This window comes from Rhinolophus hipposideros, assembly GCF_964194185.1.
Source record: "Rhinolophus hipposideros genome assembly, chromosome: 11".
NCBI classification, from domain to species: Eukaryota; Metazoa; Chordata; class Mammalia; order Chiroptera; family Rhinolophidae; genus Rhinolophus; species Rhinolophus hipposideros.
The window spans coordinates 80749444-80769940 of record NC_138057.1 but is presented as its reverse complement, the minus strand read 5'-3'; the positions used below and the strand labels follow the sequence as shown (position 1 = coordinate 80769940).

General features: G+C 59.1%; 1 protein-coding gene across 6 annotated transcripts in view; it reads right to left on the bottom strand.

The window, feature by feature from the left end:
- Positions 1 to 235: 235 nt before the first annotated feature.
- Positions 236 to 20497, bottom strand: part of ADAMTS13 (ADAM metallopeptidase with thrombospondin type 1 motif 13) — a 31344-nt gene continuing 11082 nt past the window's right edge. For 3 of the 6 annotated variants that reach the window (XM_081067416.1, XM_081067415.1, XM_081067418.1), the window contains exons 12-34: positions 20069 to 20231; positions 19170 to 19274; positions 18426 to 18577; positions 18252 to 18315; positions 16520 to 16646; positions 15880 to 16028; positions 15391 to 15511; positions 14692 to 14772; positions 13455 to 13636; positions 11884 to 12019; positions 11675 to 11804; positions 10862 to 11044; positions 9751 to 9934; positions 9089 to 9209; positions 8176 to 8305; positions 7885 to 8064; positions 7043 to 7225; positions 4943 to 5147; positions 3868 to 4186; positions 3209 to 3355; positions 2685 to 2867; positions 1337 to 1521; positions 236 to 699 (exon numbers count right to left, since the gene is read on the bottom strand). In XM_081067416.1, the coding sequence (XP_080923542.1) occupies positions 514 to 699; positions 1337 to 1521; positions 2685 to 2867; positions 3209 to 3355; positions 3868 to 4186; positions 4943 to 5147; positions 7043 to 7225; positions 7885 to 8064; positions 8176 to 8305; positions 9089 to 9209; positions 9751 to 9934; positions 10862 to 11044; positions 11675 to 11804; positions 11884 to 12019; positions 13455 to 13636; positions 14692 to 14772; positions 15391 to 15511; positions 15880 to 16028; positions 16520 to 16646; positions 18252 to 18315; positions 18426 to 18577; positions 19170 to 19274; positions 20069 to 20231 (3616 nt within the window). In that variant the 3' untranslated portion in view covers positions 236 to 513. Of the gene's footprint in view, positions 700 to 1336; positions 1522 to 2684; positions 2868 to 3208; positions 3356 to 3867; positions 4187 to 4942; positions 5148 to 7042; positions 7226 to 7884; positions 8065 to 8175; positions 8306 to 9088; positions 9210 to 9750; positions 9935 to 10861; positions 11045 to 11674; positions 11805 to 11883; positions 12020 to 13454; positions 13637 to 14691; positions 14773 to 15390; positions 15512 to 15879; positions 16029 to 16519; positions 16647 to 18251; positions 18316 to 18425; positions 18578 to 19169; positions 19275 to 20068; positions 20232 to 20497 lie in introns of those variants that run through there. The other 3 variants (XM_081067419.1, XM_081067417.1, XR_013994523.1) reach the window with 3 other exon arrangements.

The following is a 20497-nucleotide window of genomic DNA, read 5'->3' as shown; positions in this document are numbered from 1 at the left end:
GCGCAGAGGCGGGACTTGGCAGAGAATTAACCGGCACGCCGGGATCGGCGTCCACTGGGACCCCACACTCCATCGCCGCTCTGCCCTGGGTAGGAAGACACTGGGAGTGGCGAGAGGCTCGGTCGGCTCAGGGACGGCTCTGGAGCTCGACCGCGGCCCGGGAATCCCCGCCGTGCCCGCCGTGGGACGGGTTTTCAAGCCAGATTCTGCCCGGTTATCGGAAGAAAACGCTGGTCAGACCGCACGCTCTGTTTATTGGTACCGGAGGTGCTGGGGGCTGCCTTTCCGGAGAGTACCCCGCCCCCCCAGCGCTGTGCCCGTCGGAAGAGGCGCTAAAAGTGATTCTTAAAATTGGAGGGAATTCAAATTGGAAAGCCGCCCAGGGCTGACCAAGCACCTAACAGGTACCCATAAATGTCAAGTTCCTTCCTTTGCCTTCTAAGATTGGACCCATGCGTGCAGTGCACCCCACTGCACGCGTGGGTCAACTGAGGGATGTGCTTGGAGAGGAAGCTAGGGCAGGGCCCTGCTGGGCTCCTGAGCTCTAGACTGCAGTGTCCAGTACTGGCCGCGCAGGCTGCCGTGTGTTTCCAGGAAGCCCTGGCTAAATTCTATCTCAGCCTGGCTGCCCTCTGACTCCCAGTAGAGTGCCTGCTGCCTTCGGAATGTCGTCGTCCTCAGGCTCTGGATGTCTCGAATCTGGGAAGAAAGGGACAGCCCCGAAGGACCACCACCCATAAATGATAATTAGCTAGTATTCATGGAACCCTTAATATACAAGGTATCATACACTCAGGCTCATATTTACTCCTCACACAACAGCCCTATCAGAAAGACACTTATCCTACCCATGAAATTGAGGCTCAGAGAAGTTGCACCACTTCCCCAAGGACACACAGCCTGGATGTCAGAGCTTGGATATGAGCCCAGGTTTCTCCCATTCCAGAAGCCAGGCTGCCTCTAGCGGAGGAGCTGGTACCTTGCAGAAAACAATTGTCCCAGAACTCTGGAAACCTTATGGGGAAAGAGATTGGCCCCCTCTTCTGGCAAAGTTATAGAGGCTCTAAAATTATGCTTCAGTCCCAGGTTAACTGGCTGTCCACATCAGAAAAGGTTTTTTTCTATTTCACTCTTGTAGGGAGCACAATAACATTTGTTGGTGAATAAGGGCAGGAAGCTCTTTTCTCCCATTCTTTCACTAATAATGTTGAGGGTTTTGGTCTGAAGTAATCTCCAGGTCCTCTAACCCAGCACCGCTGGTCCCCGTCCCCAGGGGCAGTTGTCCAGAATCACAGCAAAAGTTAGCCCATTCCTGTCGCCATCGTGGTAGCCTCACCAATATGTAGCTGGCACCAGTTCCCTCAGTGCCGGTGCCCATGTGGGTGGCCAGGGCGTGGAGGGCGATCCGTGCCTGCGGAGCCACGTTGATGAAGATACGGCAGCCGCCCACGCTCCTCCCATCTGGACTCACTGATGGGTTTTTTATTTCACCCCGGGGTCCAAAGAGCTGCATGTCACATTCTGCAAAGAGAGCGGCAGGTGGCTGGGCTGGGTACGGACCACCTCAGGGACACAGCAGTGCCTGAAAGGCTCCTACTGCCAGAGGCCAGGGCAGCTCACAGCTGGGGAGCAGTATGGCACTGGCCAAGATCGGGGCTTCCAGGAAGAAGCCCCCACTGAACCCCACCTCTACCACGGCCCAGCTGTGACCCTACGCAAAGGCTTTAAATGCTCTGCATTTCAGTTCCCTCCTCTGTAAAGTGAAGGTGACAGTAGCACACACTGGGCAGGGCAGTTTTCAGGAGGACTCAGTCAAGTCACACACGCAGCAGTGCTTAACCCTGAGCCTGACACAAGGATGGGCTCCAACCAAGGCCGCCAGTGTTACTGGGAGCCTGCTGGGGCCCTTCCTGCCTGCACCTCCTGGGCTTCCCTGAGGCAGGCACCTACGTGTGGGGAGGCAGGCAGGCAGCCAGCCCCTGGACCACGAGGTGCCTGTGATGCAGGGCATCAGCACAGCTCCGTGTGAGGGACGGGAGGTGGGGGCCGAAGCTCTGTGGAGGAAGAAGCACCACTTCTAGTGTCCCCCTTCTCCGCTGAGGCCTGCCGTGGGGAGGAGGGGCGGGGAGGAGCCACCTTCAGCCAGTTTGGGCTGTTGGGAGAGGGCAAGCTCCCTGAAGCTCCCTACAGGTCTACCCAGGGACACAGTGGGGCCGTGGGCAAAGCAGGGCCCCTGGGATGCCATCCTCTGCATGGGGTGTGCCTGCACATGTACACGTGTGCAAACATGCATGCACACACCAGCTCTGCAGGGATGAGCCAAGAGGCCAGTGCACGGGAACAGGGCTGGCGGACAGCAGCTCACAGAAGGACCCTAAACGATCTTGAAAGACCCAGGGGTGTCACTGTGGTGTCCTGAGGGATGGGGTGCAGATGTGGCCAGACTCCCCACTTCCCCAGAAAGGACAGGACGCAGCAGGCATCTGGGGCCTCATGCTGACTGCACGTGGTGAAAGGCACTGGCCTCTGTGGGGCATCCAAGAAGGCACTACTTCTGTCTGTCTGTCTGTCAGCTCAGCTCTGGCTGCCTTGCCCACCGCGCCATCGGGATTGGCCCTGTTGGCAGCAGTGCCCACCCAGCCGGCCTCTGGAGAGACGGGGGAGGCTCCCGTGCCTCGGCATACCTCGGTGGAAGGTTCTGGGGGCAGGCCAGCTGGAATACCGCAGCAGCACTCCGCCTCCAGCTCCGGACCGCTCACGCCGCTGCCTCACCACCAGCGTGTTGGCTTTGGAACTGAAAGTCATGCCGGACAGCTTTCTGCACATCTTCCTCCACATGAGCCTGCCCCAAAGCAGCAACATCTCCCCTAGGAAGGGGGAGTGCAGTGAGGGCCCAGCACCCCCGACCCAGGTCGGCAGCAGTGGCCCTGGGGTAGACTGAACTGAGTTTGTCTGGTTCCCTACCCTCCCGCTTACTGGCTATGTGGCTCTAGATACCTGGAAACATTCCTTAATCTATCTTAGAATCAGTTTTCTCATCTGTAAAATGGGGACAGTCACAGTCCGGTCATGAGATGGCTGTGACGATTACAAGGGGAGGTGCACCTGGAGCAAATTGCCAGGGCAGGAATGGGCATGCTGGCATCATGCTCAGGGGCACTTGCAGGCCCGTCACTGGCAGCAGGGGCTCACGTGGTCCTGCACGTACCAGCGCTGCAGTTGAGGGAACTCTCGAGGACTTGGAGGGTCACCACCTCACCCAGGGGCCGCCCGATAGCCACTGCACAGTCAGCCTGCCCTGAGCCTCGCAAGTCAATGGCTCCTGTTGGTTCAAGGTGCTGCCGGCCACAGGCACCTGGACGGGGAGCAGGAGCACAGGTGAGCGGAGCTTCTGGGTGGGGCATTCCCAGCAGGGGAGGGCTGGGGGTTTCCAGGCTGGGGAAGGAGGGTGGGATGAGGGGAGGAGCCTCCTCAGGTCAGGGGAGGGACATCACCACCCAGGGCATAGAGCCACTTCCGGATACTCCAGCAAGAGGGAGGCAGTGTGTACAGTGGTGCCCAGCTTTGGGTACTGGGTCTGACTGAGGCCTGGGTCTGACTGTGAAACCTTCCGGTTACTTTCCCTTGATGATAAAAGTAAGCTTGCCCTTGGCCAGTGAGCGAGAGGACCGGCTTTGCACCCGGCCTCCCAAGCCCATCCCTTCGGCCCAGCTGCACACACCCCAGTGTCTCAGGTGCTGTGGCCACAGGACAACCCCCAGGAGATCCCCACAGGGAATTCGTCCGAGCTCTCCCAGGTGGAGGTGCCTCTGCCACCCCTCCTGCAGCCAGGCAGCTGCTCAGACAGAAAGGAGGAAGGAACTTAACTGGACTCTGCCAGGCTTCCCTGGGGCCTGGACAGGAGCTCCTGAGGCGCAGCAGCTGGGGGCAGGAGACGGGCCCGGGGCTGGGGCCACTCGGGGGAAGCACCAGCGGTGGCAGGTGTGGTCTGGTCTGGAGCAGTGGTTTCCTCATGGGACGTCAGGCTGAGTGGCCCCTGCCCTGCACAGCGCCCGGCCCAGCAGCCCTGCACCGTCGATGGCTTGGGCATGTGCTGGCAGAAGTCAGCTGGCACAGGCCCCTGGGCCTGGGGCCCAAGGCAGGTAACACGCCGACGCTGGGTGCCATCCCCACAGGAGACGGAGCACTGCCAGGAAAGAGAGAAAGGAGTTGGGCTGGCCCTGCCAGAGGGTGACAAGGACAGAGGGGACCACAGGCCCAGCGTGACCTGATATAATCTTTGCACGTCACTGGAGGCAGGCACGTGTCTCCACTCTGTAGATGAGGAGGCTGAGGCTCAGAGAAGTTACCTGGCACAGGTCACGTAGGGAGAAGCGCAGGGACTCACGCTCAGATCTCTCACTGTCACCCGAGAGGCCTCGAGGCCTCTCCAAACCCGAGTGGGAATCAGGCAGCATGGCCTCCTCATTCTGCACTGTCAGTCACTGCAGCCTGGCGTCCGCCCTGCCCTCCCGCCCTGCCCTCTTGCCCTGCACAGCCCTCGTCCAAGCTCCATCTCCGCTGGCCACAATGCCAGCGGTCTTTCTGATCGAGGCGGGTGGTGACGGTCTGCCTTGCCTCTTCTCTGCACTGTGAGTGGGGACCCAGCCCATTCACCATTGTCTTCCTGGTGCTTTGCAAGGTGCTGGGCACAGGATGGCACTTGCTTACCACTGTGGGAATGAGTTATCTGCCCTTCACCTTCCAGTGTCCCCAGATCTCAGGGCCTCTTACGGCCCAGCTGCCCCACATCTCTCGGCCTTGCTGTCTTCCGTCTCTAGGGGCCCAGACTGCCCCCTTCCCAGCAGACCCGGCTCTCCCCCGCCTTTTTGAGAAGCAAAGCTCCCCAGGGTCCCCATGTGTGAGGGCCCTCAGCTGACGAACCCCCAGCTACAGCGCTTACCTGCGTCCAGGTGCTGACGTGCCACCCATAGTTGCAGTCGGCAACAACACAGGGGACGCTGGCCCGCGGGCGCACCAGAGCTGCACAGGCTGCCCCGTCCACCTCTGTGTCCTGGCCTTGGTCCAGCTGCACACACGCCAACGAGCGTGTGGCGGTTCCAAAGCCACAGCTGGCTGAGCATGGGCCAAGGGACATGACTTTCCACCTACAGGAATAAAAGACTCCAGAGAGAGGCTGGACCTCCCCAGAGATGGCACCACCCCCACTGGGCGCCTTGGATGGTCGGCCAGGAGCGGTTCCAGGGCCACTGAGATCCGGAAATGCAGCCCTGAACCCCTCCTGTCTGGTCACAGGGCCACTGGCACTGGAAAACTATGCAGGAAAGACACCTCTTTTCCCTTCACCAAGTGCCCTCTTTTCATCCCCGTCATCACACAACTGACACCCACAGAACGGTTTGCTGGTCCAAGTAACGGGTGGGGGACGATGCCCCAGCTTAGGAGCAAACATCTCCACACGTCGGTCCTGCCCGTGTCTTTCTGTACGCATCCAACAAACGGTAACGGCCAACACTGTTCATAGCTGGGATTGAACCCGGGCAGCCTGCACTGGAGCCGTGACACTACACTGCCCTCAGGGCCGGCCCTGTGATGCCACTTCTCAAACGTGCCTAGTGCTGTTCTAGATGCTGGGGAAACAGTGGTGACCCACACCAGAGCCTATGTGCTCCTCCACCTCACACCACTGACATTTGGGGCCCACGGCTCTTTGTCGGGGGGCCCATCTGTGCAGTGGAGGGTGCTCAGCAGCACCCCTGGCCGCCACCCACTAGATGCCAGTTGCATCCCCCCTCCCCAGGCGTGACAATTAAAATGTCTCCAGTGATTGCCACATGTCCCCTAGGAGGCAGAATCGGCCCTGGTTGAGAAACCAGTGCTCTAGAAGGAAGAGGGAGACAATGAACAGAGAAGTAAATGTTCGTGGGTGGCAGAGCCAAGAGTCACGGGTGGGGCGCATGTGCCATTCTGCCCAGTGCTCAGGGAGGACCCCCCACACACCTCTTGTTGCAGTGTATTGAGCCAAAGGGATAGCCCTGAGTCAGGGGCACCCCTGGAATGTTCCAAAAATCAGAAAGGCCAGAGTGGCTACAGTGACATCAGAGAGGAAGCCAGAGTTCACGTGTGTGAAATTCCCATAAAAATCCCAGTTCACCTCAAATGTGATATGGAAAGTAAATGGGGACTTTAGCATAAGTGACGAATTTAAGAGACACTTTGGTATGGATGGTAAATGGGTCATACGGCTGCCAATTTAAAACAATTTGAAACGGAGTAGGGGGCCCCAACAGAACCTGGTAGAAGGCCTCCACGTATTTTCCAACATACACGAGAATTTAGGATGTGATTTAGGAGCCATTTGGGGGAAATCCAACAACCACTGCTGGTCAGTGATTTGGAAAAATAAAGTTGGCTCTTTACTTTGCAACGTACACCAAATAAATCACAGACGAGTTAAAGGATTTACATTTAAATGAAACCTTATCTGTAATGCTGTATTTCTTTAAAAATGAGAGACAGATATGAAGGAAACATGGCAATATGGTAACATCTGTTAAATCTGGTGGTGGGACATGGGTGACTGTTACCTTCTTTTTCTGGACGTTTCTGTATGGTTTGGAAAAGCATTCCATTATCAAAAATGCGAAAGTACAAAGAAGAAACCCTGGAAGGACTGTGGACAGGTGGGTGAATATTTGCCCTTCCCCACAGGGCTCCAACCCCGTCTCTGCACCCCACTGGCTGGAGCACGATTCTGCCCTGTGTCAGCGGGGCTGCGTCCCAGCTGGGGTCAGCTCCACACCTCCTCCGCTGGGAAGCCCCCCCGGCCCTCCCCACACCCACCCCCCATTAGAACCGATAGTTCTGTCTGCACTTTGCTGGAATGCCACCTCTGCCACCTTGCACAACCTGCCAGGTAGTCCCCTTTCCTAAGGGCTGTCTCCTATGCCACGGAGCCGTCCTTTAGTCCCCATGGCACCTAGCCTGGCATCTGCACACACCAGGAGCTCAGGCCCCCTGCTGACATCCTAAGGCTGCTGACCTGGGCGGGCAGGGCTCCGGGCTGCAGGCCTCCTGCTGCTCCGGGCGAGGCAGCCCCTGGCACTGGGCATCTGGCAGGATCTCTTCATCCTTGTCCTCCCCGAGGGCCCGGGCACAATACAGGATCCTGCGCACAACCCCTCCTCCACAGCTCACACTGCAGGCTGCCAGCTTGTACCGCCACCTGGGGCAAACCAGAATCGGGGCGGGGGGACTCAGAGGAGCCAGGGGTTCCCCACATTTCCCCACACCAGGAAGGGCCTGAAGAGGTGCTCTCTCTGGGGGTCACCCTGATGTCTCCAAGGAGAGGCTTGGCACAGTGAACAGAGGACATTCAGAAGAAACCATTTTACAGACGGGAAAGACGAGGGCAAAAAACCAGATGTTTCCAAAAGGCACTGGTGACGGGGCAGGCGCCCGAGGGGTCCTGCAAGATGTCTGTCTCTAATAGGAATCCCAGCCCCCCCCGTTACTGGACCACACGTCTCCCGTCTGTCTTAACGGCTATCTGCCCCTCGTCCCCAGTGTCTGCTCCAGGAGGGCAAGGATGCACGTCTGTCTTACCCACTGCTGTGTCCCCTGGTGCCAGAACAGCGCCTGGTCAGAGCAAGAGCTCAGTAAAGAGCAGGTGATGAGAAAACGGACCATCAACCCTGTGCACCTGCATCCCGGATCTGGTGCCATGCGCTTTCCAAGCGGTCCCATCAACCCCCCCACGGCCTTCAGGGCGCCCGTGCAGGCTAGGACCCCAAGGCTCAGGAGGCTGCTGGGAGGTGATGGTGCCATGCCATATCCCCCGAGATGCAGGCCCAGGATTGCCTGCCTCCTCGGGGAGGGGCCCACCTGGCAGGGCAGGGCTCCGGGCTGCAGGCCTCAAAGGGGCCGGGCCGGGGCACAGGCCAGCACTTGGCGTGAGGCAGCGGGATGGAGCGTCCGTGGTCCAACCTCACGCAGCGCACAGCCAGCGGCACCTGCCCCCCTCCGCAGGTCACCGGGCATGGTGCCAGGGCTCGGGTCTCCCACCTGCAGGAAGGAAAGGCCAGGGCTCTGAAGGAGGCCACACCCCAGGACGAGACTCCTTCCTCCCTGGGGGACCCAGGCTGCTGCCCCTGTGCAGTCTCCCACCCAACTCACCAAGCTGGACACAGGGCAGGCTGGCAGACCTCCCGCCGATTCTCAGGCTTGCTTGCCGGGTCACAGAGCTCTTCCTGGACAGGTGTCCTGAGGGCAGAGTCCACACACATGAAACGCAGCTCCATCAGGCCTGCGGGAAGGAAGAAGGGACCCCGAGCCCCAAGAGGAGGGCTCAGCCAGCACCACAGGTGCCCATTGCCTGAAGTGCTCTAGCAGATAAGGCCCCCATGGGTTTGAGTCTTGGCTTTGCCACTTACCAGCTGTGTGACCTTGGACAAGTGACTTAACCTCTCTGAGCCTTAGGGTTTTTTCATATACTGGTACCTAACTTGCAGGGATATGTATAAAGATTTTTAAAGGGAAGTACAAAGTGCCTGACACATACTAGGTGCTCAACAACTGGTAGCTGCTATTGTCTGAGAGGCATTATAAGAATTGCTGTACGTGCATCTTGTACTGTGTCTCATAAGGATGTCTTTAGGGCCAGTTCCCTCACACCTCTCCTTGAGGAGTATCCTCAGAAGACATCTCTGGTCTCAAGTCTAAACATACTGAAGTTTTCCTGAGCAAGTGGTCAGGGTTTTAAAGAACACTGTGTACCTCAAAATCAATTTTGTTTCTCTGGCAGGAACTCAGAAAAAAGTTTGGATCCCATCTCTCATAGCTCTTCTGGACCTTAAGAAACAGACTCTTGTGCCAGTATCGCTGGGTTTTATGATCTTCTCCTATCTTTCAGCCAATCATTGAACACATTACATGGCTGTCTGCACGTTGTCCCAATCTCCTTGTCTATTATGTCATGTTCTGGTATAGTTTGGCTTTTCTGTAGGCCACCCCAATTGCTTTTTAGAATTAGGTAACATGCAGGCAGAGAAGACTTAGCTAACGAGCGCGGGTCCTCAGGAGGCCTCACCTCGCCCGCAGGACACGGAGCACGGCCCCGCCAGGGGAGTCCACACGTGTGCAGCTCGAGCCCCCAGCCCGGCACTGCTCGTCGGGGAGGCAGTCTCCTCCTGTGGAGGCTGGGGGTCCAGCTGCAGGGGGCAAGCAACCGGCTGGTGGGTCTGGGCTCCCACCCCCAGCCCTCCCAAACTCTTGGGGAGACACAGTGGTCACCAGCACCCCAGGGGCTGCCCCTCCTGCTGCTTCTCCAGCATGACTTGCTTCCGGGCCCCCAGTGGATGCTTTCACCCCAACTTGGCCGCTGCATCAATATGAGTGGTCACTGTGGGGTGGGACCGAGAGCTGGGGCTCAGGAGCCGATTGACAGGCACACTCAGTTGGCCGGCGCCTTTGTCTAAAAGCACCACCATCCAGCAGCCTCTCTGCACAGCAGAGCTGGCAGCATTCTAACACGGTCTGGGTCCTCTCAGCCTGGCTCACCAATGGGAGGGGGCTTCTCAGAAGGCCCTGAGCTCTGTTCTAAGTGTTTCCTTGGACCAGGGTCCCGCAGACAGCAGCCCCATATGACAGTCTTCTCACTCTGCCTAGGAAGCCAGTGGTAACCAGCGCTTCCCATTCTCCAAGCCGGTAAGGACCCAACAGCCGAGCCATCCTTGTGCCCAGGACACTCACGTGGCCCCAGCCCGGAGGACAGGCCGTCTCCACACAGGGCTCGAGGGCAGGTGGCGTCTTGTCTGTGGAGCAGAGCCCAGTGGTCACTGGTGCCTCCAGACCATCAGCCCCCTGCACACACATCACATTCCGTGCAGCCACGTCTGCTCCACAAGCCGATGAGCATGCGCCTGAAACCTCCCACCTGAGGATGGCACAGGACAGCCATCAGGCCCTGCCCTGCCTCTGCCACCAGGCTCTAAGCGCGGTCTAGCTTCTGGCATGTGGAGGCAGTGAAACTGCTCCCCCATATCCAAGATCCCAAAGGGGCCCCACAAAGAAGCAAGGCCGGGGCCTTCCCCTGCCAGCACTGCGCTCGGCTTCAGGGTTCAGTGACACAAGCCCAACCTTCCTGCCTTCCAGAGGCGAAGGAAGGACTCCAGCCAGATAACGATATGGCTCCACGCAACCCAGCAGCTGCCAGATGCAATTGGGTCACCCACGTCACGGACAGCAAAGCATTTTGTGTATGTGGCAACCCTGAGAGGGGGTGGCTGCCCGGAGTGCTGTGTTGAGAAGGATTCTGAGGCAGGATTAGCCCTCAGTGGGAAAAGTGGTGATCGCTACGTCTGCCATGGACGAGAGGGGGAAGGAGACCAGAGTCACACGTGGGTCACCAGTGACCTAGGCCAATGCCCTCCCCACTGGGCAGGTAACAAAACTGGGTCCCACAGAGGGAGGGACTTGCCCCCATCACACAGCCAGTCAGTAGCTAATCAGAATGATAAGCCACTGTCAGCCTGGACACTGAGGGAACAAGAGGCACCATGGAAGTGATGGTCGTCATGACGCAGTGACATTTAGTGATTTACATTTGTGCCTTTTCTTGGTCCTCACAACCCCTCATGAGCAGGGACTCGGAAGTTCAGAGAGGGAAATGGCCGGCCCAGGGTCTCCTGGATAGTAGGAAATTCCGAGGTAGGCTCTCATAACTCTGGCCCACCCAGGATGGTGAAGCCTCAGAGGAAAGGGTCACGCAGGAGGGGCAGGCTCAGTGCCGGGACAAGCCCTGCCAGGGAGTCTCTGCCTGGATCTGGCCTTACGTGGGCCCTGCCCCACCCTCCGTGCTCACCTGGGGGCGCAGGGCTGGGAGCTGCAGGTGTCCACCTCGGCTGGCTGCTGGGCCAGCGCGCTACACCGGGCTGGGGGCACCGTCCGCAGCAGGCGGCCCTGGGCCTCCACACAGCGCACCGTCCGCTCCCGCAGGCCACCCCCACAGGAGGCGCTGCATGGGCCGAAGTCTCCGGCTGCCCAGCTGAGGAGGAGGAAGAGGCGTCGGGCCCTTGGCCAGGCCCCCAAGTTGGCTCCGGGGACGGGGTGGGAGGCAGGCACATCTGTCCAGCTGACTCACTTCCCTGGTCTTGGCTGGGCCCCATGTCCCTTCAGGTATTGGACACTATGCAGCCAGCCTAGCCCTCCAGGTGTCCCCAAGCTGCACCTGAGCCTGAGGATACCTGTATAAAAGTGCTGGCGGGTGGCTGCCCCAGCCCTGCACCCACCAGGGACAGCCTGGTCCCTAACGCATGCTCCTCCCAACTGCACCTGCCAGGGGCCGGCGAAAGCCAGGTGCTTTCCGTCGTTACCCCCTCCCCAGTCTCCCCCACAACCCTCCCAGGGACAGCGAGCATCTGCTGCAGTGACCTGACTCAGAGAGGGCACATGCTGCCCACACATGAGGCGCAGTGGGTGTGGGTCACTGTCACCGCGTCTGCCTGAGTTTCAGTATCCTCACCTATAAAATGGAGACACTGACAGGTCCCACCTTACAGAGCAGTCTCCGGGACCAAATGAGAACACCCAGAGGCTGCCTCGCCCAGCCCGTGCTGCGAGGGCCCGTGACCAGGGCTGCCCCCAGCCCTGCCCGGGAGCCGCAGACAGTACTCACTATGGGGGGCAGGGCTCGGGGGCACAGGGCTCTGGCCAGGCTGCCGGCTGCGGGCTCTCTCTGCACCGGGCAGCCTCCACCCACTCGTTCCTGGCCTGGTCCTGACAATGGTAGGTCACCCAGCGCAGCCCTGGGAGGGAAGAGGGAGGCTAGGCCACTCCATGCAGGGGGCAAACCAGGCTTCAGGGGAGCCCTGCCCCGGGCCTCACCTGCCCCACAGCTCACCGAGCAGGACCCCCGAACGGCGGCCCACGCCCAGGCCTGCCGCTGCTTAGGCCGGAAGTAGGTGAAGGTGATATCTGGGCGGGTGAGGGCGCCATACTCCTCACCGTAACGCCTATAAACCTGCACGAGACACACGGCAGACAGGGAGCCTTGTCCCGTGGGGTCCCTGAGGGTCACTGTCACCGCCACCTTGCCCAAAAGCCTCAGACTTTTCACTTCTCTATCTCTATATTCTTTTGCTCAGCACATAATGCCTGTTGCTGACCGCAGACCAGGTTCTGGGGACAGGACACAACCCCAGCCTCCAGGAGCTCACAGTTTGGTGGGGTGGGGTAGTGACAGAGAACCCTCAAGTAGCTGGGGTGGGGGGGAGGACAGGATCTGCACAGAGTATTATGGGCTGTAGGTGGAGCAGGGCTGGAGCAGGTCAGGAAGGAGCTCCCAGGGGCGGGGAACAGGGTGTCCAGCAGACAAGGGTCTGGGGGCGAGACCAGAGCACCTCCGCTTCTGCAGCAGAGGATGAGGCCCAAGGGGTTGATGGGAAGGGGGCATCAACCTGCCCAGGACCCGAGGAGGCAGGACTGTGATGCAATCCCCTTTCTACAGAGGGTGACACACACATCCATCAGTGGCAGAGTCAGGAGGAGAAGGTGGGTGACCCAGCATGCTTGTCCAAGGACAGCAAAGCTGAGGAGGGAACGTTCAGATTCCAGTTCTGGCCCTCACAGTGCCTCTCCCTTTGTCCCCAGACTTCGGGGTGTCTCACTTACCCCACCATTAGGATGGGGTGTCCCCAGCATGCACTTTGTAGCAGCAGCAACCTTTCGTGGTGCACATATGGGGCACCAGACATTCTGCCACATGCTTAACGTACATTGTATAAAAAGACAAATCTTCACAACTTTACCATGATAAGTGTGCCCAGTTCCATTTTGTAGATGGGAAGCTGAGGCTCAGAAAGGTTTAGTCTCTAGCCCAAGTTCCCGCAGAGCCAGGATTCGAACACCCGTCTGTCTGAGCCCCAGGCCACCCTGCTTCTAGCTCCTGGGCTTTCACTTCTTCTGGATGGACGCCCCCATAGTGGCTCTCTAATCTGGGTGCCAGCCCAACCTGCCTCTCCCAGGGTCTCGCTCCTCACACCCTCGTTCAGCCAGGCCTGACACAGACCCGAGCCCACCTCCACTGGCACAGAGCCACCCAGCAGCCCCCCGGGGCCTCCAGAAGGAAGCCCGAACCCCTACATAGTTAGCAAGGCCCCTTGAGGTCTGCCTGCCCTCCAGCCTCCTCGCCTGGGGGTCCCGTTCCTTCAACCCCAATCACCCCTCCTGTGAACAGTGTTCCCTCGAGACACTTCCCACCTTGGCCTGGCAGCATTAGCTCGTGTCAGACCCCGTTCCTGGGGTCTGTCCCTCCCACCTTCTCTCACAACTCCAGGGACTCCATGGGCCCGAGCACAAGTCCCTTGGGATCCCCCCAAATGCCCACTGGGTAAATGAGCGGGTGAGGGAGTGAACGGATGGGTCAACAAGCCCCAGGAGGAGGCCCTCCTGGTCACCTGGATCTCCATGTCTTCCTGGGTGGGTCCCGGGATGCGGATCTCCTCCAGGTGGGGCAGCCGGTCCTCGGTGAGGGTCACTCTGTACTCAATGCGGCTGTCCTCCAGGAGGGAGGGGTAGGCGGTGCTGGGGGAGATGCTCGCATTCCCAGCCACGACGTAGCGCCCTCGGATCCTCACTGCTGTGGGGGGAGCGAGGTCTGTCGGCATGGTGGGGCCCCCACACACCAGAGGTGGGCACTGCCCCCTTTCACAGAAGAGGTCCTAGCTTAAGGAGTGGGGTGGAGGTGACAACTGGGCCAGCAAGACATAATCTCCACAGCCACATGTGCAGCTGTTCTCCCCTGGGTCCCCAGCGCCCCCAGGGAACAGGCCCTCCTGCTGTCTCGGTCAGGGGGGGTCTCTGCAGCGAGCAGGGCACCCCCTCCAAGATGCCCACTGCCGTCTGAGCACAGGCTTCCCCGCAGCGGCGCCTCTGTGCCTCCTTCCAGCTCCTGGAGAACAGCGTGGCCTGCTGCCCTCACCCACCGCTCTCACGACTCTAAAGGCAGGTTCGGGAGCTCAAGGACCCCAGGGGAGGCGCCCCCACTCGGGGTTTAAAGGTCAGGCATGAGTGTCTCCTGGGAATAAAGCCCCCCTGGGACACTGGGCAGTAAAGAACTTGACCCTGCCCAAAGCCAGGTCTGACTTTTGCCCTCGGCTTCCAGGAGGAAACCTATGTCACCTGGTAGAGTGTCTTGGTTTAAGGTGGGGTCTGGCCATTCCAGAATGACCAAACATGGGATCTAGGGAGCTTAGGGTCTCACAGCATCAGCCAGCCTGGAAACGGGAGACTGAGACCATCCATGTGAGCAATCCATCCGTCAGTCAGTCATGCCTGCATAACAAAGCCCCGACAGAAACTGGACACTGGACGTGGGTGAGCTCCCTGGGCTGGCAATACTCTGTGCATTTGGTCACATTCAATGCTGGACATGGGACCCTCCCAGCTCTGCCCTGGGCGTCTCTTCTTTGGCTGGTTTTATTCTGTTTCCTGGTTTTATTATGTTCACCAGCCATAACCGGGAACATAACAGCTCCGCGTCCTGGGAATCCTCCTCGTGAACTATCCAAGCTTATGGTGGTTTGGGGAACCCCTGAACTTGCAGTTGGCATCAGAAGTGAGGGTATTGTGGGGACCATGCCCTCCATCTTTGCGGTTTGGCTAACTCCGGTGGGTGTCCTCTGGCCAACTCACCCAGGTGTGTGAAGAGAGGCCTGTGGTTGGCGATGTACACACTGGTCAGGTTGGGGGTGAGCGTCAGGAATGAGACATACTCTAGGAGGAAGCAGAGGGGGGGTGTCAGGTCACTCACATCATAGTCAAGCGAGCAGGTTTCAGCTGTACAGAGGAAAGGGCTCAACACCGAGCGCTCACATGCGGTGGTGTGCCTCAGGAAGTGAGGCCCATCAGAGAGGGCGATCAAAGCCAGGCTGGAGGGCCCCGTGTGGGGGGCAGCCCTGGACAGGAGGAGGGACCAGACCCAGAGTTCTCAGCGCAGCCTGGGGCCTGCCAGAGGCAGGCAGGAAGCAACTCCTCCACTGACCCCTGAGCACTGACTTTGCAAATGACCTGACAGCTTCTGTAAGTAGATCAAGGTCAAGGATTTTCCAGGTATCACATCCCTCCTGATCGGATTCCTTGAGCAGGAAGGGAGAGGCCAGCCGGCCCAAGATTGCCCAATGTCTGTATTTTGTCTGCCTCGCAGCTACAATGAGCACTGTTACTGACGTGTCACAGTCCCAGCGGCGGCCTGTTCACCAAAATCTGAGCCATGTGGGGACATGGCAATTTGGAGGGTGGAGGCCAAGGCCCGCTGGAGGCTCCGGGGCTGAGCCACGGCTCTGGGCTCCGGAGGCTTCTCGGAGGCTGTGCGGGAGGGAGGCGGGCCCCTACCTCTGGCTCTTCCAGCCGTGAAAGAGCCCTTCTGCATGCTGCACGTGCTGTTGTCCCCGCCACACACCTGGCACATGTCTGGCACCTGCTGGGAGTTCATCCTGCCATCGCAGCCAAATGTCTGTGCAAAGGAGAGTGGCAGGTGAGACCCACATGCCTGGCATTGGAGGGTGCTGGCCCCTGACACCATAGCTCTGAGGCTCTGATTCACAGAACAAACTGGGCACATTTCTGTAGCATCTGATGTACACACAGGAAGCAAGCTTAAAGGACTTGGCCAGGTCACAGCACGGCTTGTAATCGTCCCACTGACCCCAAGACTGGGCCTGTGTCCTGGCATCAACCTGTGCAGGCTCTGCTGCAGTTTCATGGGGACTCACACCCCACAGACCTGAGCCCCAGGGGGCCCCTTGGCATCCTAGCTTCAATAGAACAGGCCTTGGGGCCACAGTGGACAGAAGGGCACCCCCACTGCCCACACATGCCTACCCTGCAGCTGCCCGACACGCACAGGCTCAGGGTCCCATCCTCCTGAGGGCCACTTGGCACACACCGGGTCCCATCCAGGAAACTGTCCCCACGCCTCACGATGAAGCTTTCGCCAATGGCCCAGCACATGTATCTGCACAGAGGGTCCCCTGGGAAGGCAGAGGGATGAGGAACCCTGGTGTGAGGATGGCAGAGACTATGGAGGACCAGGACGCTGCAAAGCAGGATCCAAGTGGGCCCTCACCCCCGCCAGCACCACCTACGTTCACCCTCTGCCTTCCATCTTCCACCTGCCCCGCATCCTGAGGCAGCGATCATAAACATGGCGACGTAATAAATGTCACCGATTTAGGAGCCAAGGCGCACACTCAGCGCTGCCCATGTCATCTCGCTGAATCCGTCCAGTAACCTCAGCGGAGAGATAGATACCGCTCATATGTCCATCTTACAGATGGGAAAACCAAGACTCAGAAGTGATCTAGGACACGGGGCCGAACCAGGACGTGCCCATGGTCTGTGTGACGCGGGGCCTGCGTCTCAGCCCTGCTCTCAAGCATCGGAGTGATGGTGGCAGGGCCCCCAACCACTGTCCCCTCCCAAGGGCCGGGCTCCCCGTCCACACCCCGCAGGCCGGCCCCACCTCGACTGTATTGCACAGCGGCGCCCCATCGATAGAAAGAGGAGTTGCCTGGGGACAGGTGTAGCGGCTTCCCGTCGGTCTGGGCGCACTGCTCAGACATGAACTCCAGCTGCGTCTTCTCGCAGGCCTGGCCAGAGGGGGCAGAGGACAAGCACAGAAGTGGCCTGGGGTGTGGGGCTCGGGCCAGGGGCTCAGGGCAGGGGGCCCTTGCCACTGCAGACAGCAAGGCTCCCTGTAGTGCGAGTGCCACAATGTGGGTCTGAGCCCAGGTCCTGCTGCACCTCAGTTCTCTGCTCTGAAAAGTGGGGGTGACAAGAGTCTTTCTCTGCTGATGGGGGAATTCCAGAATTCATAAGGACACAGGGCAGGGCCTACCAGCCAGCAGCACAGGGGAAGGCAGGGCAAAGGGCAGCAGGAGCCTGAACTTCAGAGATGGGCTTTTCTGTGTTCACTGTATGTGCCTCTAGAGGCTGGTAGTTAGAAGAGTCATGGCAGCACAGGGCTTTGCCATAAAAGCCGCAGCGCCGACGCGGGCAGGCGGCTGCTGTTTTGCACTAGAGTCTGAGAGGGAAAAATCAGAGTGGACAGGCTGAGCAGAGGTTCGGTCCAGGGCTCCCTCTGCACAGGGCCACCTCTCCTCCTCTCCCCTGGGCCCCAGGCGAAGACTCTCTCTCCAGGTCTGGCCTCCCGTGACTGCCTGGAGAAGGCGGGGAGGGAATGTCTCACCAAGAGCACTTCTTAACTCAATGTCAAAGGAATCGTGGACCACGTCACACCTACTGTGATTGCCGTGATCAGAAACAGACATTAAGTGCTGGGGAGGACGTGGAGAAATTGGGGCCCTGGCTCATCGCAGGTGGGCATGCAGCATGGGTCAGCTGCTGCAAGAAATGGTTTGGAGGTTCCTCAAAGGGGTGACCCAGCAATGTCACTCCTAGGTGTAGACCCAAAAGAATTGAAGACAGGACGCAAACAAACCCACGTGCACACAGGTTCACAGCTGTACTATTCTCAACAGCCAAAGGGTGTACACAGCCCCAATGGCCATCACATGATGACTGGGTGACCAAAATGTGGTCCATCCACACAGTGGAACATTATTTAGCCATGGAAAGGGGTGAAGCATGGATGCGTGCATGGATGATTCCTGAAAACACGATGCTGAGTGGAAGACGCCAAATGCCAAGGCCACATGTATGATTTCACTCCCATGAAATGTCCAGAACAGACAAACCCAAAGAGACTGAAAGTACATTGGTGGTTCCAGGGGCTCGAGGGAGCGGGGACGAGCACCAAACGTTTACTGGGCCCGGGGTTTAACTTCGGAGGGATGGAAGTATTTTGGAACCGCACAGCGGTGGTGGTTGCACAACACTGACTGTGCTAAATGCCACTGAATTGCACACTTTAAATGGCTGATTTTATGCCATGTGAACTTCACCTGAATTTATAACTAAAGAGTCACTCGTGGCTTCGCAGTGCTGAGCTGGATTGCTGCGAACGGAAGGAGGGGCGAGGCAGTGGCATGGGGGCAGGGAGGGGGACACTTCAGGCTCCCTGCCACCATCCTGGTACATGCACTGTGGTCCCAGTGTAGGTAGAGAAGCACCCTCTTCACTCTCAAAAGTGCCCTGGTGTGAAGCATAAATTCCATCCACCCCTGGTCCTTCGTCTCCTCCAGACCCCAGGCTGCCAACCTGACCCTCTTCCCCTGCTCGGAAAGCAGGCCTACCTGGGTGTTACACATCTCAGCCTGGAGGTCATTACCTATGCACGCACGCCCCCCAAAGGCAGGTCTGAAAATGTCCAAGAGACACAAGGCGTGAGAGGTGACCCACTGCCCCCAGCCCTACAAGTGGAGCCACCACCTCCCGTCTAGGAGAACAGCACCCCCTCCTGGCGGTACCTAGGGTTGTTGCACTGACGCCTCCTGATGACCACACCTCCTCCACAGGAGCGGGAGCAAGGACTGGGGGGACCCCACCCAGACCAGTGCCCGTGCACCGCCTCCATGGGGGTGAGCTCTGCCAAGGAGCGGCAGTGACCCTTGGAGCACCACTGCAAGAGAAGGACAGCAACCATCTCCCACACCCACAGGCACCCCACATCCAGGGCACCCCACAAGGCACCCCACATACCCAGGGCACCCCACAAGCACCCCACACATCCTGGGCACCTCACACCCATGAGCACCCCACACCCACAGGCACCCCACACACCCAGAGCACCTCACACCCAGGGCAGCCCACACACCCGAGGCACCCCATACAGGCACCCCACATACTCAGGACACCCCACACATCCAGTGCATCCCACGCCCATGAGCACCTCACAGGCACCCCACATACCCTGGACACCCCACACCCATGAGCACCCCAGACCCACAGGCATCCCACACACCCAGGGCACCCCACACGGAGGTTATAGCCATGTATACATGAGGCATCTTGCTGTCCACCTCTCCTGACCAGGTGACCGAGGAGACAGCTCCAGGGTCCTCTGCCCTGGCTTACTGATGTCCTCCAGGCTCCTGCGCCAGGAATGAAAGCTGCCAGGCTTCATGTGTCCTGTGCAAGCACACGTGAGTACATGCACACACACACACACACACACACACACACTCACACATGCCTTCACTCCCTGCTCTGACCTTCTCCAGGCCACACTCTGTCCCATCCAGGAGAGGAATGAGGAGCCGGCTGCAGCTGCTTTGATCCTGGGGGTCTGTGTGGCAGGAGAGAGCCTGGCACATGTCCTAAGAGAAGGGACAGGTGGTCAGCTCAGGGGCCACCAGGGCCTGTTGGGTCAGCGTCCAGCCTTCACCGTCCCTCCCAGACTGCAGGACACAGTGCCACAGCCAGTACCCTGCTCTGTGGGCACCGGTGGCTGGGGAGGGTGAGCACGCATGGGTGACTTCTCCGTCGGGTTAGGGACGGTGACCAGGGCCCACAATCCTATTAGGGGCCCACGCATATGTTTCCATTTCTTTTAAAATCAGAAGGAAAAAACAAGCTTTTAGGTCAAGAAAACGTTCTAGTATATAACAATGTATTGGCATTTATAATAACACATAGAAGTTCTTAAGTTCTACAAAAGCACTAAGACGTAATTCTTAATATTTTTGTATGAAGGAAGGGCCAAGGCAAAAGTGCTTGGGCCCCATTAATGTCCTGTGCAGTCCTGGGAGGAAATCTGTCTTTGAGGTGCCTGCCCCCTTCACCTCCCCTCCCTCTGCCAGCTGACGCCAGCTGTAGGGGTTCAGCTTATCCATCACTTCCTCCTGGAAGCCCTCCAGCTCCCATTGGGTTGGAAACCTTTGGTAACTGCCCATGTAGGACCAATGTTCATGAGCTCAGGAGCACGGCCAGGGCAGGCTCTTCATAATTTGTGACCCAGACAAAACAAAAATGTGGAGGCCTTGTTCAAAAATAAAGAATTTTGAGAGGCAACTGACAGCCTGGCACAGTGGGTGCTCAGAGAGCACGGCGAGGCATGAGCTGGGCGGTGGGGCCGTTGGGTGTGGGCAGAGGGAGCCTCCCGCGGACTCACGAGGTTCTCCCTGGTGAAGGTGCAGGCAACCGCTGCAGCGCCAAAGGCGACGCGGCACTGCTCGTCGGCGCCGTAGTAGAGACCGGGGTGCGCCTCGAGAGGGAGCCCCGCGGGCCCGGACGGCGGCCCGGGCGGGTCCCACACGCAGCTCGCCCGTCCTGCGCTGCGTGCGACAAGGCGCCAGTTCAGGCCGCGCGTGGACACCGAGTGGGGCGGAATGGGGGAGTGGGCGCGGGAGGTGAGGGCATATGGAGGGGTGGGGGTGACGCTGGGCTGGGACCAGGGTTAAGGCCTGGGCGGCGCTGAGTGGAGGTGGTGCCAGAGAAGATGGAGGGGGTACAGGAGGGGTATGAGGGGAACGGGGCAGGGGAGCTGGGCTCAGGGAGGGGATGGGATGCAGGGGTAGACACAGTGGACGGCGAGGTCGGA